Source organism: Myotis davidii, unplaced genomic scaffold (genome assembly GCF_000327345.1).
Source record: "Myotis davidii unplaced genomic scaffold, ASM32734v1 scaffold238, whole genome shotgun sequence".
Lineage (NCBI taxonomy): Eukaryota > Metazoa > Chordata > Mammalia > Chiroptera > Vespertilionidae > Myotis > Myotis davidii.
Window position 1 is genome coordinate 2,490,426 of NW_006293779.1, and position 21,264 is coordinate 2,511,689.

The 21,264-nt window shown below is 50.0% G+C and overlaps 1 protein-coding gene across 1 annotated transcript in view; it reads left to right on the forward strand.

The window, feature by feature from the left end:
* The window catches only part of GALNT14 (polypeptide N-acetylgalactosaminyltransferase 14), a 179,656-nt gene extending 175,360 nt beyond the window's left edge, over nucleotides 1-4,296 (forward strand). Inside the window, exons 14-15 of the mRNA XM_006767571.2 lie at nucleotides 2,530-2,649; nucleotides 3,749-4,296. Coding sequence (XP_006767634.1) covers nucleotides 2,530-2,649; nucleotides 3,749-3,907 — 279 coding nt within the window. The 3' untranslated portion in view covers nucleotides 3,908-4,296. The remainder of the gene's footprint in view (nucleotides 1-2,529; nucleotides 2,650-3,748) is intronic.
* Nucleotides 4,297-21,264: the final 16,968 nt, after the last annotated feature.

Below are 21,264 nucleotides of genomic sequence, written 5' to 3' on the forward strand. Positions count from 1 at the left end.
CTCTTTCCCACATAAAAAGTTTTGAATGGGAAACTCGCCACCATCAGTACATGCTCTGGGCTTCTGTGTTAATGGAAACACAGCCCTCTAACTCTGTTTCTCCATCCAGTGCAAGACAGTAGGCCCCAGGCTGGGGAGGCCTGTTTCATACCAGCTTTTACAGCTGCAGCCAGATATGTATTTGCTAGAGAAGTCTGCCCACTGCCTGGCGGCCTCTTCTCTCTTCCATTGCAGCGGCTGTCTCCAGGGACTTCTGAGCACAGAGGGCCTCAAAGCTGTCCAGCCTGGACCATCCTCTCCCCATCACCAATTCCCTCTTCCCGGGGAGAGCTCCCTCCTCCTCAGCCCCTTACCAGCCTGCTCCAAAGTGGACAAGGCCACCCATGCCGCCTCCAGGATGGCATCTGGGTTTCCTTCCATGGGTATGACTGTGCCTGTGTGCACTGGAAGTGGGGGCTTCGACTTGGCCAGTCCCCCAAATAGAGCCATCAGCAGAGGCCCAGCACTTACAGATCGAGGCCAGACCAATCTGAGAAACCGCTGTGGCCTTCCTGAGTCCATTTCTGATTCCAGGATTTGTTTAATAAACCTGTTCATCGCCGGCCATTCCGGGAAGGAAGTCTGCAGGGTGGGAATCAGAAACCCCTCCTCACTCCCTGCCCCGGCTCCTGTGTCCTAGCACCCCCCACCCCTCGAATCTCCTCTCCTGCAGATGTGGCCATCGAGCTGTGTTCCTCTGGGAAATTCAGAGGCTGAATTATTTCAATGCCAGTAAAGCACCAGCTAATGGAAAGTCCACTTAGTGAAAAGGCTTCGATCCCTGTCTGTGGGGGTCTTGAGGTGGCATCCCAGGGGTATACCCTATGCCAGGGGTAGGCAACCTTTTTGTGAGTGCGTGCCAAAACCAGCAAAATCTCTGACTCAAAATTCTTCTCGTGTGCCAGGGTTGCCCACCCCTGCCCTATGCACTCCCTCCCAAAAGGCGTTTGTGTTTAGGGTGTCTCAGATGTTAAAAGAACCACCCCCACTCCACCTGCCTCCACGCCATCCCTAGCACCTCCAGTTTTTCCAAGCCACTAGTATATTTAAAAAAAAAAAAAGAAATGCCAAAATGGGCTTTCAGAAATTAGGGTACAGTTTTTAAGTGTTTGTCGTTGACCCAGTTAATCCTTTTCATGTGAAAAGTACAAAGCCAGTGTCTGGTGGCGACCACCAGATAATTGCAGGGTTATCGTTAAAATGCTAAGGCATAGCTCTGAGGTGGGGTCAAGGGACAGAGGATAACCCTCATCTTTCCACTTCGGTGACTATGTTTAGCCTCATTTCCAGACTCTGGCAGATGGCTAGAGGTGAGGCCAGTTGTGGGCGGGCCCGGGTAAATGGCTCCCTGGCGGTCCTGCCCTTGAAGCTGGGCCCAGGGCGCTTCTCTCCTTTCCTAACAGAGCAAGGAATTCTCTGGGTCAACACCCAGGACCTGGTCCCACCTTCTAGATCAACTCCAGACGTCTAGGACCCTGAATCCCTCACCCAAGGCCCGAGTCTGATTTCAGGACCTGCGTGGATCCCACCCCTGGGCCGGTCCTCCCGAGGTGGACTGTGTCCCTCGCACACACCCAGACCCGGGGGGACCATTTAGAGGACAGTGACCAAGCATGGACAAGCAGCTCCCCTCGGGGCATCCAATCCAGGAGTCATCTTCGCCCCGTGATGAAGGCAAAGGGAAGATCTCCCCACTTACCAGCCTGGGCAAAACCTCTGGGAGGTTCACCTTTTGGCATTACTATGCTGGCCCCTTCGCCCCCTGGTGTAAGAACTGGGAAGTGTGGGGGCTCTCGGGGCAGTCAGCTGCTCTCTGATCTCTGGCACTTGGAGGAAATATGTGAGGAGCATTCCTGGTAACGACCCTCTTTTCCTTTGTCATCAGAGGTCTGCTCGCCCGCCCGCTTCCTCAGCTTCTCTCACTGCAGCCGCTAGGGCGCTGGGGATCTATGCAGCCTCTTGGAATAATTTTATTTCTCAGGACTTTCCTCTTTCCCACTGCGTTCCTCTTCCACTGCCTCCCTTGGGACACTTTGTTCCTTTGTATCTCCATCTGTCTCCTGTTCCCAGGACCCTGGTTTAGACTCCCTTTCAGAGAAGAAGGGAGATTCTAAAGACAGCTGGGGGGTGACCTGCCAGGTAGCTGCTAGAACTGTTCAGTGTGGGGAACAGACACCTATCCACACAGAACTTGGAGACCATGCAGCTCAGCTGGGCTCGGGTGTTGTTCAGCCCCTCCCAGAGGTGGCCTGTATGCCCCGGCCGGTCCCCCCGTGGGGTGTAGGGATGGAGACTGCACTGGGGATGTGACCTAAGAGTTTCTGGCTCTTTGGTAGCATGTTTCAAGGTGACCTTTGATGGACAATTGATTCCTGTCCGGCCCCCGGTACTTTTTACCAAACCATCCTGTCGCACATAAGCACGGTGGTATCCCACCAGTGGTGGCTTCCAAGGATCCTCACGTGACGCTTCCTGGCCTCTTCCCTCCAGATCTGGGCCTTCACGTACACCCAGCAGATCATCCAGGAAGAGCTGTGCCTCTCCGTCATCACCTTCTTCCCAGGCGCCCCCGTGGTTCTTGTCCTTTGCAAGAATGGAGATGACAAACAGGTAAGTGCACAGTGCCTGCCTCGGTGGGTAGGTCTAAGAGGGAGTATTGGTAAGAAGGGAGTCCTTGTGGCTGGGAGAGGGACCAAAATGCTGCCTCTGATGCCTCCGTGGTGCCAGCCGCCGTGGCCAACTTGGCACGTGAAAGTCTGTTGACCTCGTTGGGCTGCAGCGTGCATGTGTGTCTTGTACTATCCTGTCTTGCTCTGATGCCCTCCTGGGAGCCCAGAGCAGGAGAGGACCAGGACAAAGCCTTCAGGGACGCAAGGATGAGCAAGGCTCAGACTTTCAGGGGCCTTGGGCTCGGGCAGGATGTCCACCAAGTTCCTAGCACTCCCGGTACTATGTGCCATGTGTGCAAGTCCTCCAGCTGCCGGGTGCTGGCCTCACCCAGTTCCCACCAGGGAAACAGATTCCAATGCCCATTTTATGTCTCACTGGCTGTGTGACCCATGGCAGGTTACTGGGCCTCTCTGAGCTTCAGTTCCTTCCTCTGTGAAATGGAATTGATGCCCACCACACGGGGTAGCTGTTTAGAGAAATTATCTGAGATGGTGATCTCCCAATACATGTCCATTCCCTCCCTGCTTGTCCTGCAAGGCGGGAAGCAGCAACCTGAGACCCTCCCAACCCCCCTGTTGGCCCCCATGAGCTGAAGCACTTTGAAGGAGCAGAGGTTTCCAGGCTGCCCCGGAACCCTACCCCTCCTGCATCGCCATCCCCCTCACTCCCCTTGTCTCCGTGACCATGCAGACACCCATGCGGATCATTTTGTTGGTTGCTCCTGTGACTAACTTGCTTCGCATTTTCTAGCTTATTGCTTGGAAGGTTATTCCCTTCTAATGAGTTTTCCTAGCAAACATATTGATTTTGCTTTACTTTTTTTTTTATCTGATTAAAAAAACAACAATAATACCTGGCAAGGCAATTAGTTGCAGTTTTATTTCTCCATGAGACCGTGAAGTCAGGTCTCGAGGTGACCCTAGCCTCTTAAATCAGAAATTAAGCATTTCTGATTCTGCGGGAACTCCTCATATTATTGAGAGGACCCGGCCTTCGCCAGAGAATCCTGGCTCATCCTCTCTCCTCTCCGTCTTCTCAGCAATGGACCAAGACTGGCTCCCGCATCGAGCACATGGCCTCTCACCTCTGCCTAGACACAGACTTGTTTGGTGACAGCACTGAGAACGACAGGGAAGTCGTCGTCAACCCGTGCGAGTCCTCACTCATGAGCCAGCACTGGGACATGGAGAGCCATTGAGGATCCATGCCAGAACCAGCGGGGTCGTGGCGTGGCACTTCCCCGATGAGAAGCAGACTGGAGATCAGGCTGCAAGCAGCCCATGATTATTGCAGACGCCCTGAGCTTGGAGGTGGAGGCACAGCCCCCCAGGGCAGGAGCGGATGTCTCAGGGAGGATGAAGGAAAAGCTTGCAAGCCACACGTTCTCAAGGCCACGAAGTTCCAGTCCTGGCCCGGTCTGCCCCTGAATGGTGTCTGGCGACAGAGATGTGATGGGAAATGTTAATGTGTTTTCTCTTCCTTATGCAAGAGGCCAGAGAGAAAAGCCTTCTTGTCACAAGGCCAGGGCTAAATTGAAAGCTGAGGAGTGGAGGCGGTTTTGAAACAAATAAATGAACCTTAGCAGTTGCCTGTGTATCTCTTACTTTGTTTCTCCTTACATTAGCTCAGGGCTAGGCCAAGTTCTCCACCAAGCGGGCGCCAGGGGGTCTGGGGTCTTGCGGCAGGTGGACAAAGCCGAGAACAGAGAAGAGGTGGGAGACCTGGTCTGCTACTGACTGGCTGTGTGACCTTAAGAAGACCTGTCACTTCTCCGGCCCTTCATTTCCTGTTGTGTCAGGTTTGGTAGTAGGAGCTCATCAGTGGTTCTTACCCAGTGATACCTGGCCTGTCTCATCTGGGAAAATTGCATCTATTCAGGGCTCTAGGTTCCACCTGCGGAGATCCCGCTTCAGTAGGTCCAGGGTGGGGTCCAGGCTCCTCAGCTGAGCCCCATGCCCCTCACAGGTTGGAATCACTGTCCTAGGTCGCCCCGTGGGCCCTGATCGTCTGCAGCCACAATGTAAAGGATTCTTTCTCTAATCAATTCCGGTGTGCTCTGTGTCTGGTGGTTGTCCAATCTTATTAACTAGTGTTTAAGAGACAAACCAATCTGTATTGTTTAAAAGCTCCCAAAACATGGCTGTACATTCTCTGCCAGGGTAAGTTCACAAACTGATCAGCTGCGGTCTTAGCTATCTATTGCTAAGTAACAGAGTACCCCAAAGCTTAGCAGCATAAAGCAACACACATTTACACTCTCCTGGGTGCTGTGGGCCAAGAATCAAGGCACAGCTTCGCTGGGTCCCCTGTGTCAGGATGACTTGAGAGGCTACGGTCACAAGGAGATGGCTGGGGCTACAGTCATCTTGAGGTTCAACGGGCGAGGATCTGCTCTGGGCTCACTCAGTGGTTGTTGGCAGGATCCGGTTTCTCACGGGCTGTCGGCCAGAAGCTTCCCTCCGTTCCTTGTCACACAGGCCCCTTCAAGGCAGCAGCCTGCTTCCCTGAGTGTGCCAGCAAGGCGGGAGTCACAGCCTTTTATAACCTGATCTCGCAAGTGACTTCCCATCACTTTCCTCACATCCTATCCCACAGATGCAAGTCAGTAGGCGCAGCCCACGCCCAAGGGGAGAGGATTGCACAAGAGAGCCGACGCTGGGAAATAGGGGTCATTCGGGGGCCCTTTTAGAATCCTATTATACCCTAGATGGCCATCTCCCCTTCACCCAGGAAGCCTTCAGTGATTGGCAGTTGTCCAAGCTCATCATTAGACATGCATGACTGACAGGCTGCAGGTGTGGGAGTAGAGGGCTGAGTGCACAGGCCCTGAATCTCCTCCGGTGGTTGTATTTGCTCATGCGGTCCTCCTCTTGCCTTTGTGAGTTATGAGTTGGCTCTTTTGTGGGACTATTTCAGTCCCCATTGTGAAAAGAAAAGGAGGCCATGGGACAAGACATCTGTGGAAGATGATGCTCTGATGGCTTCTCAAGTTATGTGTCCACGGAGGTTAAGCCATCCTTGCAGAGAAGAAAGAAAGAACAGACGGGTTCATCAGCGCCCTTTTCCCTGAGTAGAAGATGCAGCACTGCACTAAAATAACGAAAGGAGCTGGCATTGTCCTCACCTGTCCCCTTGTCTCTCCATGTATGTGCCTGTCCCTGGTGGCAGGAAAACTGGCTCTTGCCTTTATTCCCAGCATGGGGTCGGGCACAGCAAGCACTCAGTGACTGTTTTCCTAAATGGATGATTGGAACGATTCCTTGCCCAAGAGGAAGTGACTTTAGTTACATTTTACCCCAAAAGAGTCACAAAGTGCAGGTGGCTGTAGGTCTGTCTCAAACACCCAGGGAACTAAAAGTAGATGCCCCTGCCCCCAGGGGACAGCCATTTTTAATCTCGGCTGCTTCCCATGTGGCAGGAGAACTAATGCTCAGCGATGCCACCGTCCCCCCGCCTGCTAGGGAAGGACCTGGGGTAAGGATGAAGGATGTGGAGGGTAACCTGCTAGTGGACATATGGTGGTTGACATGAGATGCCGGGTACGCGTCTTGTACTTATTGAAGTATAACTGACATGTAACATTATATTAGTTTCAGGTACAGGAGCATGCGTCCTAAAGACCTCCTTAGTGGAAAATACAGGTTAAAAATTCTGGTGATGCAAACAGAAGTTGCTACAACTGTGTAGTTATCCGCATGCTCTCTGTCCACTACTGATGATGATGAAGCATCTGAGATTAAAAAGCGAGAACAGCAGCACCTCCAAACCTCAACCCATCTGGGACAAAGCTGATGGTGCCCTGATAGGACAGCGACTGCTCCGGTGTGGGACACCTGTGACCTGCATGTGCACAGCGAAGTGAGTGTGACTTGGTGGTCAGTTTTGGTGTTTTGTTTTGTTGGCTTTTTTAGGTGGATGCTGAATTAGAGTCCTAAGTCAACTCTGATCATTGCGTTTGAATGCAGAATTTCCTAGAATAATAGCTCAGTGGGGCACCTGTAGCTGTGGGTCACAGTGGAAGTTTTTCCAATGGCATCGACCTATGGAAACAAAAAGAACCTATACTCTTTGTAGTCTTAGGGCTCACAAGATTTACACCCCAACTGAACTCGAAGCATCACCACCCTGAAGCAGTCTTATCACACTGCCAGGTGAGGAGGTGTCCAGGTGTGGCAGAAACCCCTCACCGGGAGCACATCTGGCTGGTGGGAACAGATGTGAACAATATGGGCGCCTATGTAACTTAATGGTGTGGTGTGCAAATTAAATGAAAGGGAATCTATACGTGTGTGTGTGTGTGTGTGTGTGTGTGTGTGTGTGTGTGTTATACTTATACTCCAGTAGAGGTAGAGGAACTCAGAGGAGGGAGCAAATGCGTTGTATATCATGGCAAAGAGAAGACGCTATCTGAACTTGCCTTAAAATATTAGGAATTTATGAGGCAGAGGTGGTCAGGAAGTCCCAGTTCGTGAGGAAACAGTATGTACAAGGAAGGAATGGAGTCCTGGCCTGTGTGGCTAATTGGTTGAGCATCATCCCATGCACCAAAAGGTTACCTGTTCAATTCACAGTCAGGGTACATGCCTGGCTTGCCAGTTTGGTCCCTGGTAGGGGTGCATATGGGAGGCAACCAACTGATCTCTCTCTCGTGTGTGTGTGTGTGTTATACTAGAAAGAAGAGAGATGGGGCCTCAGCTACTCTCTGGTGTCTAGATTCGAGGTGCAGTGATAATGATGTGGAATGGATGGGCAGAAATGGGAGTTTTTAGGTAATTCTGGGACCAGCATAGGTGGCCGAGCCAGATGCCATACCTAATCGGAGACTCCCTCACTTACTTTGTTTTCTTACGTGCCGTGTAATTTCTCTGTGTGAGTTCATCTTCAGTAGTTATTTCCTCTGGACCCCCTGGTTATGGAGGTATGCATCAGGGAAGGCTCAAGTTTGTCTGTGTTGGGTTCCATTGATGTCAAACCAATTTATCCATCAATTTCTCCATTCGTGGTTTCCACACTGTGGGAACATGATGCGAAATCATACCCCACATCTATGCTTGGCACAAGCCTGGATTTTGATCTTTTGCAGATGCTCTTTCCTCGACCCAAATTGTCTTCTTGCTTTCATGTCATCACCACTCGCCCAGCTGGGTGGGGAGAGCCTGGCCCTTCTAGGCACCCAGCTCTGTCCGGTCTCGCTTCTGGCCCCAGGCACGGTGGGGCTGTGGTCTTCGGTGCCTGCCTCTGCTTGGAGTTAGAAGCCCAGCCCTGATTATACACATCTGGCTGCAAGCCCCCTTCAGCTCACTCTCCACTCTGGCTTTGAATTCCCACTTGTTTTTGGAATCGGGAACTTTTCCTTCCATCCTTCCGAATGCAGCTGTGATTTCACGTTGTTTTATTGTGCTTTATCCAATATTTTTATGTGTGGGGGGAGGGAGCCTCCATGTCGGCTCAGACCAGAATTCCTCAGTGCAGTAATTGGCTGTCAGCACTGTCTTCCCCACTGGCTGTGGGGCCACAGCTTCGTATAGACACTTAGTACATTTCCATGAATAAGTAAGAGAATAAGCCTGTGATTCTTAGTCTCTCTCCCTAATTACCCCCTGGCTGCAGCTATCAGACATGAGGGTTTTAAACAGACAGCAAAGGCAGGAATGGAGGACCGAGAAGACAAATGTATAACAATGAAACCTCGTTATCATACACATAGATTTAGAGATCATGCATATTTTACTTTATAATGACAGAGTTTAATACTGAAAGTGCTAACTGGCAAGAACCATCAGTAATGGAAACCTTTAATACTGCAGTAGAGCCCAGCAAGAGAATCTGTTCTCATAAACTCTGAGGCATGGTGACGAGAAGGTAGACGGGGACCACTCACATCTCGTCCGCAAGCATCTCGGGCATGTGCACCGGCATCCGGCAACCTGAGTCCTGGCTGGCCTTCAAGGAGAGGCTCATCGTTACCTGCGCCCACCCACCTTTTACCTGCAGTAGAGTTAAGCCCTCTCCCTTCCCTCTCTCCACACACTGAGCCGCTGTCCACTGTGACCCTGGAGAGACCTTTGTCCCTTTGGCCCCTGACAGCGCCTAGGGCAGCCTCTGGCATGCAGAGGAGCGCAGTGAAGCTTGGGGGGTTGCAGGAGATGCTGAGCAGCTGTGCACGCGTGGTGGCCTCCGGGGCGTTGCAAAGGGCGGGAACCTCTTCTCCCCAGCCTGCAAGCCAACCTCCCGAGCTCCCTGGTGGTCTAAGATCTCAGGCAGCCCGACCCAGATTAACAGAATCCGAAGCTCCGAGCGCTTTTCCATTTGCCATGGAGCCGACTAATTTAATGAAGCCGTCACAGTGCAAACCTCGGGGCTTATTGGAAAAGGACTCGAGCACGACATTATTTCACAGCAGTAGATTGCATCATTTTCATTTCACAGCTTTCCAATGGGAAATAATAAAACAAAATTACAAACATAATGAAGAAAGAAAAGGGAAAAAAAACCCTAGGGTGAGAGACGCAGCCTCTGTGCTGTGACAGGGCTGGTTACCTTATCCATCTGAGCCAGTAAATGGTACCTGGCTTCACTCGCAGGAGGGAGCCCAGGACGCCTCCACCTGCTGCTGAAGATAACAGGCGGCAATAACTCACTGTCCGGCGCAGCCGGGAGCAGTGAGCGCCCTGCGGAAGGCTGGCTAGATGGTCTTCTGAGCAATTCTGGGCTCCAGGTGCTCAGCCCCCATCCCCGGGGCTGGGGAGAAGGGGAGTTGATAGACTGCCAGAGTGCACTGTGCACCCCTTCCCTTGGGGAGACAAAGTGACTTCCCAGTGGGGGCAGCACCCGTCTCCAGGATGGAGGAAAGAATGGGTTCCTGTTCCAGATGCTTCTGCAGCGGGCGTCACGGGGACGAGGTGAGCTGACAGCCAGAGGCTGAATCAGTCAGCAGGCAGACGGCTCTCTTCCAGTGCTGTTCCCGTCCACAGCGCTGGGGTGCAAGCTCACGGGGCAGCCAGCTCAGCGGGGCCTTTTGTTCTATCCTGCAGGCCTGGCTGTCAGGTCAGCTGGAGGATACCCAGGCCTGTCCGTGCAGTGAGGGGGCTGACCGCCCTCATTCCCCCGAGGCTCAAGTTCCTCCCCTGCCTTGTCCTGGAAGTGAATTTCTCCCGGGTTAGGGGAGCTGGAGGCCATCTGGAATGGGCTCTCTCCCCCAGTAGCCTCCTCCAAGGCCAACCCCTCCACATTAAGGGAGTAGTGTCCCAGTCTCTCCTCCCCTGATGTACAGAAGAAAGCCTTCCCTTGAACCTGGCCCCCGCTTTTTCTTTGACCAACATGCTCCTCTAACAGTAGTCAGTCTGATGGACTCAGGTTCAGATCCTGGCTCCTACAGTTCCTCGCTGTGTGGCTCAGGGCAAATTACTTAACATCTCTGAACTCAACTTCCTCCTCTGTAAATGAGGCAAATAGGCACACCTACCTTATTATTTCCGTTTGAGATGAAAAGAAATGATTCATGTGATTTTCAACACAGAGCCAGGCACATATTATGTCTAAAAATATTTGTCATCATTGTAGTCTTTTAGTGAGGTTGAAACATCAGTTTCCAGAGCAAAGGGCAGGGCCTGGGAATGCGGAAGGCCGATCCTCCATCCTCTGAGGTCACTTAGAGGTCAGGCAGGGGCCTACACCTCCCTTTGGGGCTGCCCAGGGTGGTGGAGAAACCGAGCGCTGCTGTTTGGTTCTGAATAGGTGATGAGCCAGGAGGAGGAGGAAGCACAGGGCAGTGGTGAGGAGCAAGGGAGGGACATGGGGGGTCCTCTGGCTGGTCTTGACCCTTCGTTGCCTGCCTTTCTCTGCTCTTTGGCAGCCGGTGCTTCCTCAGCCGTCATGCTCATTCCCTGCCTGTGCACACTAACCGGGTCTGCCACCTGTGTGCGAGCCCCGCGTGTGCTGGGTGCGTGCAGAGCCTGTGGGGATGCCGCACTGTGCATAATGTCAGTGGTGTCATAGCCAGCGTGCAAGTGACAGAGGCCTGGCAGAGGAAGGGCAGCTGGCTCTGCACCCTGGAAACCCCCTTCTCAGTCAGAGGATGGTCCCATCACGCCTCAGCACCCAGGAAATGTCTCCATTTCTGCCTCCTCCCCTCTGAATCTTCTGGTCTCACCTTCGCGTTCAGCTCTCATGCCTGAATTCTGCCCCTGGCACCTGTTTGATGTTCAGTTCTGACCCTTGGATGTTGTCAGAACACCGGGTCCAGCTTGGGTGTCAGCGCCCAGTGTCTTGGGCCTCCAGTAGGGTCCCCTGCTCAAGAAGTAGGGTCTGATCTCTCACCAAACCAGGGGTGGTTCTATAGGACACTCGGTCCTGAGAAAGCAGATAGGATGTTAAGGTCCCAAAGCAGTTCAGACAGAAAGAACATTGTGTCAGAAAAGAGGTTCAAAGGAAGAAAAGATGCCCGGTGACATGAACTGGGGGTTTGAGTGAGACTCAGAGATGGAGATGGGGACTCATCCTGGGTGATAAGAGCCGAAGCAAAGGTACAGAATCAGGGGAGGACTGGCCTTTTCCAGCAAATGCAGAGCCAGGCACCAGCCTGAGGAGTAGGAGACACGAAGGAGAACGGGGTCGGTAAGGCCAAAGGGGGCTTTGCCAGGCACGATATTCTGAACACAATTGGGTAGGAAGTTGTGAGCCAGTAAAGGTGTTGGAGCAGGGGAGTCATAGTGACCAGATTGTAAGGAGGGGAAGATGCATTGGGTAGCAAGGAGTGGGGGAGTAAGATGGTTTTGAGGCGAGGTTCTGGGAAGAGGGGTCTGTTAGACACTCCAGAAATTGTCCAGGGAAGATTATGAGGCCTGGACTATGTCACCGTCCGTCAGAATGGACAGTGGTTATGGAGGTTGTGGTGGTGGGTGTGGGAGGAGAGGAGATGGAGCAAGGTGAGAGGATGGCCTTCATGCCAGATGGAACCTGTTTTGCTTACCTCGCAAGAGTCTTCATGGTCCCACATTTAATTGTTCTATTTCGGTATCTGATACCTAGGCTCAATTATTTAATTTTAAAACATTTTAGACATGCAAAAGAAGAATAGTAGCTTAGCAACCACTCGCACAGTGCTTTTCTGTGCTCTGTTCTAAGAGCTTTAAAGAATTTAACGTAGTCAATCCTCGTGAAAACAGTAGCTGTAGAATAATAACGACCGTTATCTCCAATGTACAAGTGAGTCGCTTGAAGGCCGAGAAGGTTGTGTAACTTGCCCAAAGTCACACAACTGGAGGTAGAAGTGAGATTCAAGTCCAAGAAGTTTACTCCAGAGTTCTGGGTTCACAGCCGCTGCTTCTCACCCTGAGGATGGAATAATGAATGTGTGTTCTTGCCAGGGAGAAAATGCTACAAATACAGGGAAGTCCCTGGTGCAAAACTCTCTATGGCGCTGGCTTTTCAAATCAAGTAGTTCTCCGTCTTTAACAACGAGTCAGCCACACTGATGCGCAGATTTATTCAGTCGTTGGCCATTTGTTAGGCAGGGAAGAGAGGCGGGAACCAGCACTTGGTGAACTATTGTAAGTGCCAGCCATATGCGTCTGTGCTTAACCGTCACTGTTACTGGATGCTAACAGCATCCCGAGAGGTAGGTGTCATCCTCGTGGTTTTACAGGTGAGGAACGTGAGTCCGGAGAAGTAAATCCCTGGTCAAGGTGGCCCAACTGTCAGGTGGCAGAGCCTCTTCTCAGTGACCAGGCCGCCCCGCAAAGTACGTGGTGATCCAGCCCCCACATGTATGTGTACATCACCAGGCAATAAATATTTCCTAGGCGCCTGTTACATGGCAGGCACGATGCCAGGAGCTGGCCACCGGTCCTTGCCTTCAAGGACACGACACCGGGAGTGGGGGGGGCAGGTTTATTTTAGAGTTGGGGGAGAGAAGGAGAGAGGTGTCGGAGGGAGGAGCTGTCGGTATGACCATGGCTGTAACAGAGGTCACTTGGGTACAAGGGGTACAGGGAGGGGATGGAAAAGCTTCACACGCAGTGGGACGGCTGAGTAGTAAGACTGATGGGGTGAGAGGAAGAGAGGGCGGAATTCCAGACCCAGGAACCCACGTTTGCTTCTCCACACCTGACTCAAGCCTGGCAAAATATATAGCGCATTCCCTTTATGAACTTCTGAGGAATTGTTTTGACGTCGGGTAGGAACATGGGACTAAAGAAGGCTGAGCCATGCCCTAGGAAACCCCTCCTGGACTCCCCAGCAGGAGAGTTCCTGGGAGTTGAGGTGTCCCCTCTGGGTCCCCGTGGAACCCTGTGACCTCACGGACCTTCTATGGGAACAGCACCCTCTGCATAGTTGCCAACACTTTGTGACCTGCATTTCCTCTGCAGATGTGCCTGCCTCCCACTGCATTTGTTTGTAAGCTCCTCGCAGGATGGGACCCACGCTGCATCTGGCAGGGCTGGCACCCAGGGTGCCTGTTGAACGGAACCACCCTGAGTGGACACAACCAGATTTTTCCAGATTAAGCTGCTCCTTCGTTTGCTCTCATGTCTAATCAGCCAGGCCAGGATTGCATTCTTCTCTCCAGAACAGGCCCTTGCAAGTTGAGCAGCACAAACAGGCCGTAGTTCACTGTAACTACCAAGAATTCTCTCTGTGGATCATGAAGCAAGTGGAAGACTCTCTGACGTAGCATCTGTCAATGGATAATCCTGCTTTTGCCCCGCAGCCTGGCAGATTGACAATACAGAGTAACAGGGACTTCAGAGCAGTCAGGGCTGCCTGGAGGGACCTCCCGCTGCCCTTAGGCCACTCAGCAACCCTGCCATCCGAGAATGGCAGGGCATAGGTCAGGAGCCCAGAGGGATGGCCACGGACCTCCCTTCTGTCACAGTTGGCTTTGGGACATCTAGACCAAAGATAACAGCTCACCTGTGAAGCAGTGCCAGGGGAGGGGAACCCATAGGAAGGCACACGGTGGGCACCAGCAGATGTGTGCCAACCACAGGTCATAGTTCAGATTCCAGAACCAGGCGCTCCAGTGTGGGAGCGTGGCTTGAAGATTAAGTCTCTGTGTCTGCTGGGAATCCAGTGTGGCCCAAAGTCACTCCTGGGAAAACAAGTTCAGTGACCTGTGCCTCTCCTCTAGCCATTCTTTCTCCTTGCAGGAGCCCAACTGCATTGCCTGGAATTGTATATTTCTATGGTTGAATGAAAGAAAAACCTAGAATGCTGAGCACCAACAGAATCTTGAAAGAGCATTTCAAGTCCAACTTCAGCTTTTCGGTTAGGACCGTACCCACATTATAACAGCCACTTATTTCCATTTTTGAGTGTCTTTAGAAATCACTCTTCATTTGCTCACATCAAGCCAATACTTAGTGGATGCCTGTTCCCTGCACGTACCTAGTAAATAAAATGACTACTGAGGCTGCAGTCCATACAATGCCAAGACCTGGCTGTTGGTGCCCAGGCCCTGCCTGTAGGTGCCCCGGGAGGAGGTGGCATTGGCCGCCCCCGCAGAGCAGGACACTGCCTTGCAGAGCAGTGCAGTCACGTGTCCAGGGCACATAGTAGGTAACAGAGTGGCGGGCTGGAGCCATCCTTTCTGCTCCAGACCCCAGACCCCTGTTCTCTTGCCCTTTTTTCCCCCAAGAAAGTTTAACGTTTTAAAAGATCTGATCGGGAAACATGAAACTGATTATATCTAGTGTACCAGGTAACTAAAAAGTTCAACACGTAACACATTTTTAAAATTGTCTTGTCAGTGATGAAAATAGCTCAAGATTTGAGATGATAATGACTAGCCAGTTTGGTTGGAAAAAGGTTCAGCCACCGAGAAGGCTGTGTGAACTATCTTTGTCATTTCTAAAAACTCACATTTAAATCTGGTAATTATTTCTGTCAAAGTGATTCTCGTTTGAAGAAGTGCGCATGTATAGAAATCCCTTATTGCACGTGCAATTTCTCTCCTCAGACTTAACATCCTCTACATTCCTGGGGCTTTCCCTGGTATTTACCTCTATAACTTAAAAATGATACTACTGTTTCTTGAAATATCAGTTTTAGACATTGTCTATTCACTTTGTGCCATGGTAGATAGTGACTTGGCTTTTCCATACCACTGCCCATGTTTCTCTCTTTTAATCTCTGTAACATATTTATAAAATAATTTTTGGAAAAATCAACTATCAGCACTTACACAATGAGCCAACGGTGAATTACAACCCAACGTCCTTCTCTTGTACAATCTTTTGGTTTTCCCCAGAATTATTAATTGCTTCATTTTTTTTCATTACCCTGGTTTTCTGTGGCTCTTTCATGCTTTTCTCCAAATTTCCCTGCATGTTGTTAAAATGCATGCTGCAGATCAGACATCCTGGGAATTTTCTTCTCCAACTCTAATTTTGCTTCTCCTTTTTTTGTATGGATCATACACCTCCTTATTTCTTTATTTATTTACTTAATTTTTAAAGATAATATCCTAGAATCCACTCCTAAGAATGAGCGCATTCATTCATTGCAGGTAAATTTTTTCGAATTTAAATTTGTCAAGGGAGAAAGTTTGAATTGTAAAACTGTCTCTATTCTACTTCACCTTTCTTTTCTGCTTCAGTCTTATATGAAATTCTAAGGTGAGAATCGTTTTCCCTCAGAATTCTGATGGCCTGTCCGTCAAGAACTGTGAAGAGGGAGGCTGTGCCCTCCTTGTGAGTTAGAAGCTGGCCTGGCCCAGGTCCATGGAGGCTGGTAGAAGAGACAGGGCTCCCGGTCAGAGACAAAGGACAGTTCATTACTCAGCGATGGGAGAAGCCCAGATGTCAGCAGCTTTTGCACCTGTTTCTCTAACCCCAGTTCTCACAGGGGACATAACGAGGGCCACATGACACCTGCGCGCACAAACACACACACACACACACACACTCACTCACACACTCACACACTCACACACTCACACACATGGTGGGTTGTGTTACAAGAGAGGAACCTGAGCTTAGGGAACCCAAGTGTTTTATAATGGGCATAGGCGCCTGCCTTTGGCTGCGGAGGGAAATACTGTCTCTGCCTTCCAAAGCTGGTCACTGTACAAACACACCTGAAGAGGGAGTCCGGAACAAAGGGCAGTCAGTGTTTCTCTCATTAGACATTCGGGAATGCCAGAGACGTGTGATAAATTGTCTGCCCCAAATTGTCGCCTTGCCTTATAGCCGCCAGCACTGCTCCTGAGCTTCCCCGGTGTCAGTGCAGTCATTTTCTCTAGTCTGTCAGTTTCTTTAGTCAGTGTATTTCACTTGCCTTTTATTTCCTCTCCGGAAGCCTATCTCTGTATCCCTGATCTTCTGATATTCCCAAATATCATTTGGGAGACTCTTCTATCCTGCATTTCTGGAGATTTTTCTTATTCTGTTTCTTTGGTTATTAGATGGTTTCCTATGAGTTTTCTAGCTTCCTTTGGATTTGTTGGCTTTGTTCTGTCATTCAGTTTGGAGTATTCTCCTCAAATGTCCAATTACCTACGGATGTAAGAGTATATTTAAGAATGAAAGACGAAAACAGCTGGAAATTCTGTGTGTATGGGAAGGGCATGCCACTTGGCGAGCTGAGCCACAGGGTGACCCAAGGCAATGAGGCCTTTTCATGGGGGCCTTTCATTCAATCCTCAGTATCAGGAGGTGTTTGCTCTCGGTTCCTCTAGTTTCTATAGAAAGCAGTCTGTTGGTTTCCTACCTGAGAGATTTATGCCAGGCATGGCTTTCTGGACATAAGGCAGGGGGCGAGAGCTGAGGCTACCACATTTCAGCAAGCATGTCTTCCCTGAAAGAGAAGAAATAAATACATTTGCTAAACCAATGCCTCTTGACCCTCAGGTTCTCACGGTGGTCCTACCCTCATCCCCAGCCTCTGAGGGGGTGGGCCTTCGCGTAGAGCCTGAGTCCCCTCTTATGATGTCGAGGAAGAGACCCACAAGCTTATTAAAGGCACAGGATCTGCAACTTGGATACGTACTGTGCTCTCCTCGGCGGTGCTGTTCTTAGGGGGTGTCTGAGGGGAAATCTGAGCAGGACATTCTGAGAGAGAACCTGGGGTCCTGGTGCCGACATGGAGCTTTCTAAAGAAAATACCTGCTTTTCTTTTTCTTTTTATTAATTTGACCTTGGTTTCTTGATCATCAAGGTGGTGTTTGCCCTTCTTTTTAAAAATGTTTTCTTCATTAGGTGCTTGTAAGCTCACCACGCGTTCTGAGTATCTGGTTCACATGCCTTAAAGAAGGCCTCCTGCACCTTCAAGTCTTTAATTAAGTTCCAAAGCCACTGCTGTTAGGAGGCCTTTATAAATCATCACCTGGTGAGCGCGAGCCCTGGCAGGGCGGGAAAGCTCATGGTCTCTTCTGACAGTGCTTGCGACTTCATCAGAATCTCAGTGGCTAGTGCACGAGAATCTGTATTTTGAGAAAATCTCCTAAGTGATTCTAGTGACCTACTAACTGACAGTACACTCTTGCCTCTCGTGCCTGATGCCTGAATTTGGAACTCGGATGTCCTAGGCCACATGCCCCTGGTGCAAACTGCATGTCCATTTGAACCTCTGCCAACCCACTGCCTGGCTAGACAAGACCTAAACCCCAGACCTTAATTGTGCATCACCATTCAGCTATGGTCCTGCCACCTGGCTCTTCTCTGTCCTCACCCTGACCTCCTGGTCTCAGGCTGGCTTACTGGGTTTACTTGCCCTGCCAAGACTCAAATCCTCACCCCTCACCCACTACCCGCTACCCAAGCCCTGATGTCTTGCTCCATTCTGCCTGGACCAGTCGGATCTGTCTGTGCCCCAGGTCCCATAAAAAGCAAGAAAGGATGCTGTTGGCTGTTGGAATGTTTGGTCTCATAAGAATTCAGACAAAGAGCACTGAGGAGGAAGGGATGACCTCAGACTGTATCGCAGGGAGGTGTCGCACTGACAACTCCAAGTCAAGCCTAGGAAATACTTAATGGAGTGCCTCTGGTTAATACAATACAGGCATTACTATTCTGACTAGTCCTGCTAATAACCAGATATGTTATCATTGAATCCCTACTCCAGGACCAGTACTGCATTTTTATGTATGTAGATACATAAAATTTACATGTAGATTGGAGACTTTTCCACAACCCTGCAAGGGAGGCACGATTATCCCCATAGTAGAGATGTGGAAAATGAGGCCAAGAGAATTGTCCTCTCAAGACTATGGCATGTCGGCAGGAAGACTGGCAGCCCAGGCTCCCGATGGTGGGCTCCCGCTGAGTCCTGGTAACTGAAGGACGCAGCTCTCGCCTCTGGGAGGGGCAGCCTCCTCTCTGTCTTCCCAAGGAGATTCGTGCAAATAAAACTCAGCTCGCATCACCCGGTGTCTCCCCCTCAGCATGCAGACCAGCAGGCTCCTCCCTCGTGGGTGTTCAGTATCCTGGCAGGTGAGGTGAGGCGAATTGTGACACTGATAATGCGGTGCCGTGAGAGTTGTCTGAAAGGCAAGGTGGCACTGCCAGGCTGTAAGCCCTTTTCTTTACACCCTTTTCATTCCCCGTGGCCTCCTGAGACACTCACCCCGAGACTGAAAACATGCGTGGTTCAGAGCAGCTGCAGATGTGAATTATTTTGTCAGACTTAGAGTTAGACAACCAAGAAAACACTTGACTTTTGTTTCAAAAAAGCTTTCTTTAACATTTCAGATATAGAAAACAGCCATACTTTTGCACTTCGGACTCTAATATTTGCCAGCATGCTGCAGTAGGCAGCCTGTTACGCACACCATCCATGAAAATCTCGGTTTACAGCAGTGGTTCTTAACCTGTGGGTCGAGACCCCTTTGGTGGTTGAACGACCCTTTCACAGGGGTCGCCTAAGACCATCCTGCATATCAGATATTTACATTACGATTCATAACAGTAGCAACATTACAGTTATGAAGTAGCAACGAAAATAATTTTATGGTTGGGTCACAACATGAGGAACTGTATTTAAAGGGCCAGAAGGTTGAGAACCACTGGTTTACAGGAAAAATGCAACTAGAGGAGATTGTTTACAAGGACACATTTGTACAGGAATTCCAGTGATTCAAAAACTTGAATCCGGGGTTGTGCCCTACCGCTTCCTGGCATAGCCTCTCTGCACCTCAGAGTTCACCTGTGAAAATGGGGAGATGTGGCCGTAAGCAGTTTCACTCTCCCACGAGGCTGCCATGAGAATCTAATGAGATACAGGGGGTGAGCTGAGAGGTGCTTAGGAAGGTAAGGCACCTTCGATGAGAGAAGTAGAGGGTTGGGGCGAGGGGAGAAGGAAGTCCCTGTCCAGACCCGGTGCCCCTGTTGTTGGGGACCCGCCTAGGTAAGCCTGTGGACCGGCTGCGGCGGTTGCCACCGCAGAATCTGAGCGGTTGCAGTTCATTCTCCCGCACGGTGTCACCCACAGCCCTGCTAGTCAGTGAAACACTGCAGCTCCTGAGCACATTTTAATTTCTGATCATTAGTTACAACATTTTCTTGTTAATTCTGATTCAGCAGATTCTGCTGAGACAGCTCTATTTTTTCCATTTTATTTTGGAAGCGCTGCACAGAGCCTATTCAGACAGACAATAAATTCTAGCGGCTCACCTCCCTCCGGGGATGAAACATCTGAAACTCTGAAAAGGATACGACCAAGAGGAAAACGAGATTCTGGCCCCAGGACACAAACCTGCCAGTGGTGAGTACATCCAGGATAACAAGGTTCCCCCAGAGCTCACTGGCAGGCAAATCAGGGGAAAAAATAGAACAGCCCAGGACAACTCAGCAAAATCAGTTCCTGCCTTCTGCCGCTTTTATTAGATCACAGGTATCATGCATTTGCTGTAGATTTATCTAACCTGGAGGCACCAACACAATTTTGCAATTGACAAGATTGGTTTTGAGCCCTCTGTCCCCCTCCTCTCCTTCCTTCCTGTGTCTACTTGCTCACCACGACCATTGGCATGAGTAGGTTTATTCTTCCCCTTGGTCTGGCAGGTAACCCCCTCCCAACCTTGGACCTGGGGAAAAATGAGTTCATCATGCTCATGCTAGAATGCTGTTCTGGTTGGTTGCACCAGGGACCAGTGGTGTTTTTAGACATTCTTAAGGAGAGCTAACACTCACAGAGCGTTTATCATGTGCTGGACACTCTTCTTAGCCCTTTTTACATATTAATTCACTTTACTGCACCTTAACCCTGTGAGGTTGGTGTAATGATTTCCTCCATTTTATAGACGAGAAAACGGAGGCACAAAAAGGTTAAGCAACTCTCTGTAGTCACACATGTATGTGTGGCCGAGCTGAGATTTGGTCCCCAGTTCCAGACCCCATGCCCTTCACAACTGCACTGCATTGATGAAACTTGATTTTGTCACAAGATACTGCCGGAGTGGCCTGATGCTATAGCAGGATAGCTCAGTCTCAGGGAAGGGAGAGGGCCTGGGTTTTATCTACAACAGAGAGGAATAGACCTAGCTGTTTGGCTGAAAGGAAGTCCTGTCTCATGGAGTTCAATCCAGGGCAAGAAGCAGCAGTCTAGACAAGCAACCCACATTGTGAAGGCTGGCAAAGGATCAAGGGTGTCCCAGACCAACTGATGATCCAGGGCGAGGAATACTCGGCAGTGCAGGCATCAGGGGCAACTACCAGCAGGCGAAGGGACCCAGGCTGGACCCCAAGCTGATGTGGGTTCAGGAGCAGGAGTGAAGAGTAAATAAAAAACCTCTACCTCACAACATATACAAAAGTTAACTCAAAACGAATCAATGACCTCAATATAAGAGCTAAAAACCAGAAAACTCCTAGAAGAAAACAGGGGTAAATCTTCATGACCTCCCATTTGTCAATGATTTCTTGGATATGACACCCAAAGCACAGGCAACATAAGAAAAAAAATAGATAAATCAGACTTCCTCAGAATTAAAAACGGCTGCGCATGAAAGGACATTATCGAGAAAGTGAAAAAACTTACAGAATGGGAGAAAATATTTGCAAGTCATCTGTCTAATAAGAGTGGTATGCAAAATATATAAAGCACTCTTACAACGCAACAATAAAAGGACAAGCACCCAATTTAAAAAACAAACAAACAAACAAACAAAATGGATGCGGCATTAAATAGATATTTCCCCATAGAAGCCAACAAGCACATGAAAAAATGTTCAACATCATTAGTCATTAGAAAAATGCTAATCAAAACCACAACGAGATGCCCCTTAATACCCAGTAGGATGGCTGTACTAAAGCCAGAACACAAGTGTGGACAAGGATTGGAAGAAATGGAAACACTCACCCCTTGCTGGTGGGAATGTAAATGGCTCAGCCCCTGTGGTGGAAAACTGTGGTGGTTTCTCAAAAAGTTAAGCGGAGAGTTTATCCTGCCTGTCATTCCACAGATAGGTATACGCTCAAAAGAAATGAAAACTGCTCAAACAAATACGTGCACATGCATATTCATAGCAGCACTATTCACAATAGCCGAAATTGGAAACAATACAAATGTTCACCAGTGGGAGAATGGATAAACAAACTGTGGGAGACACATAATATG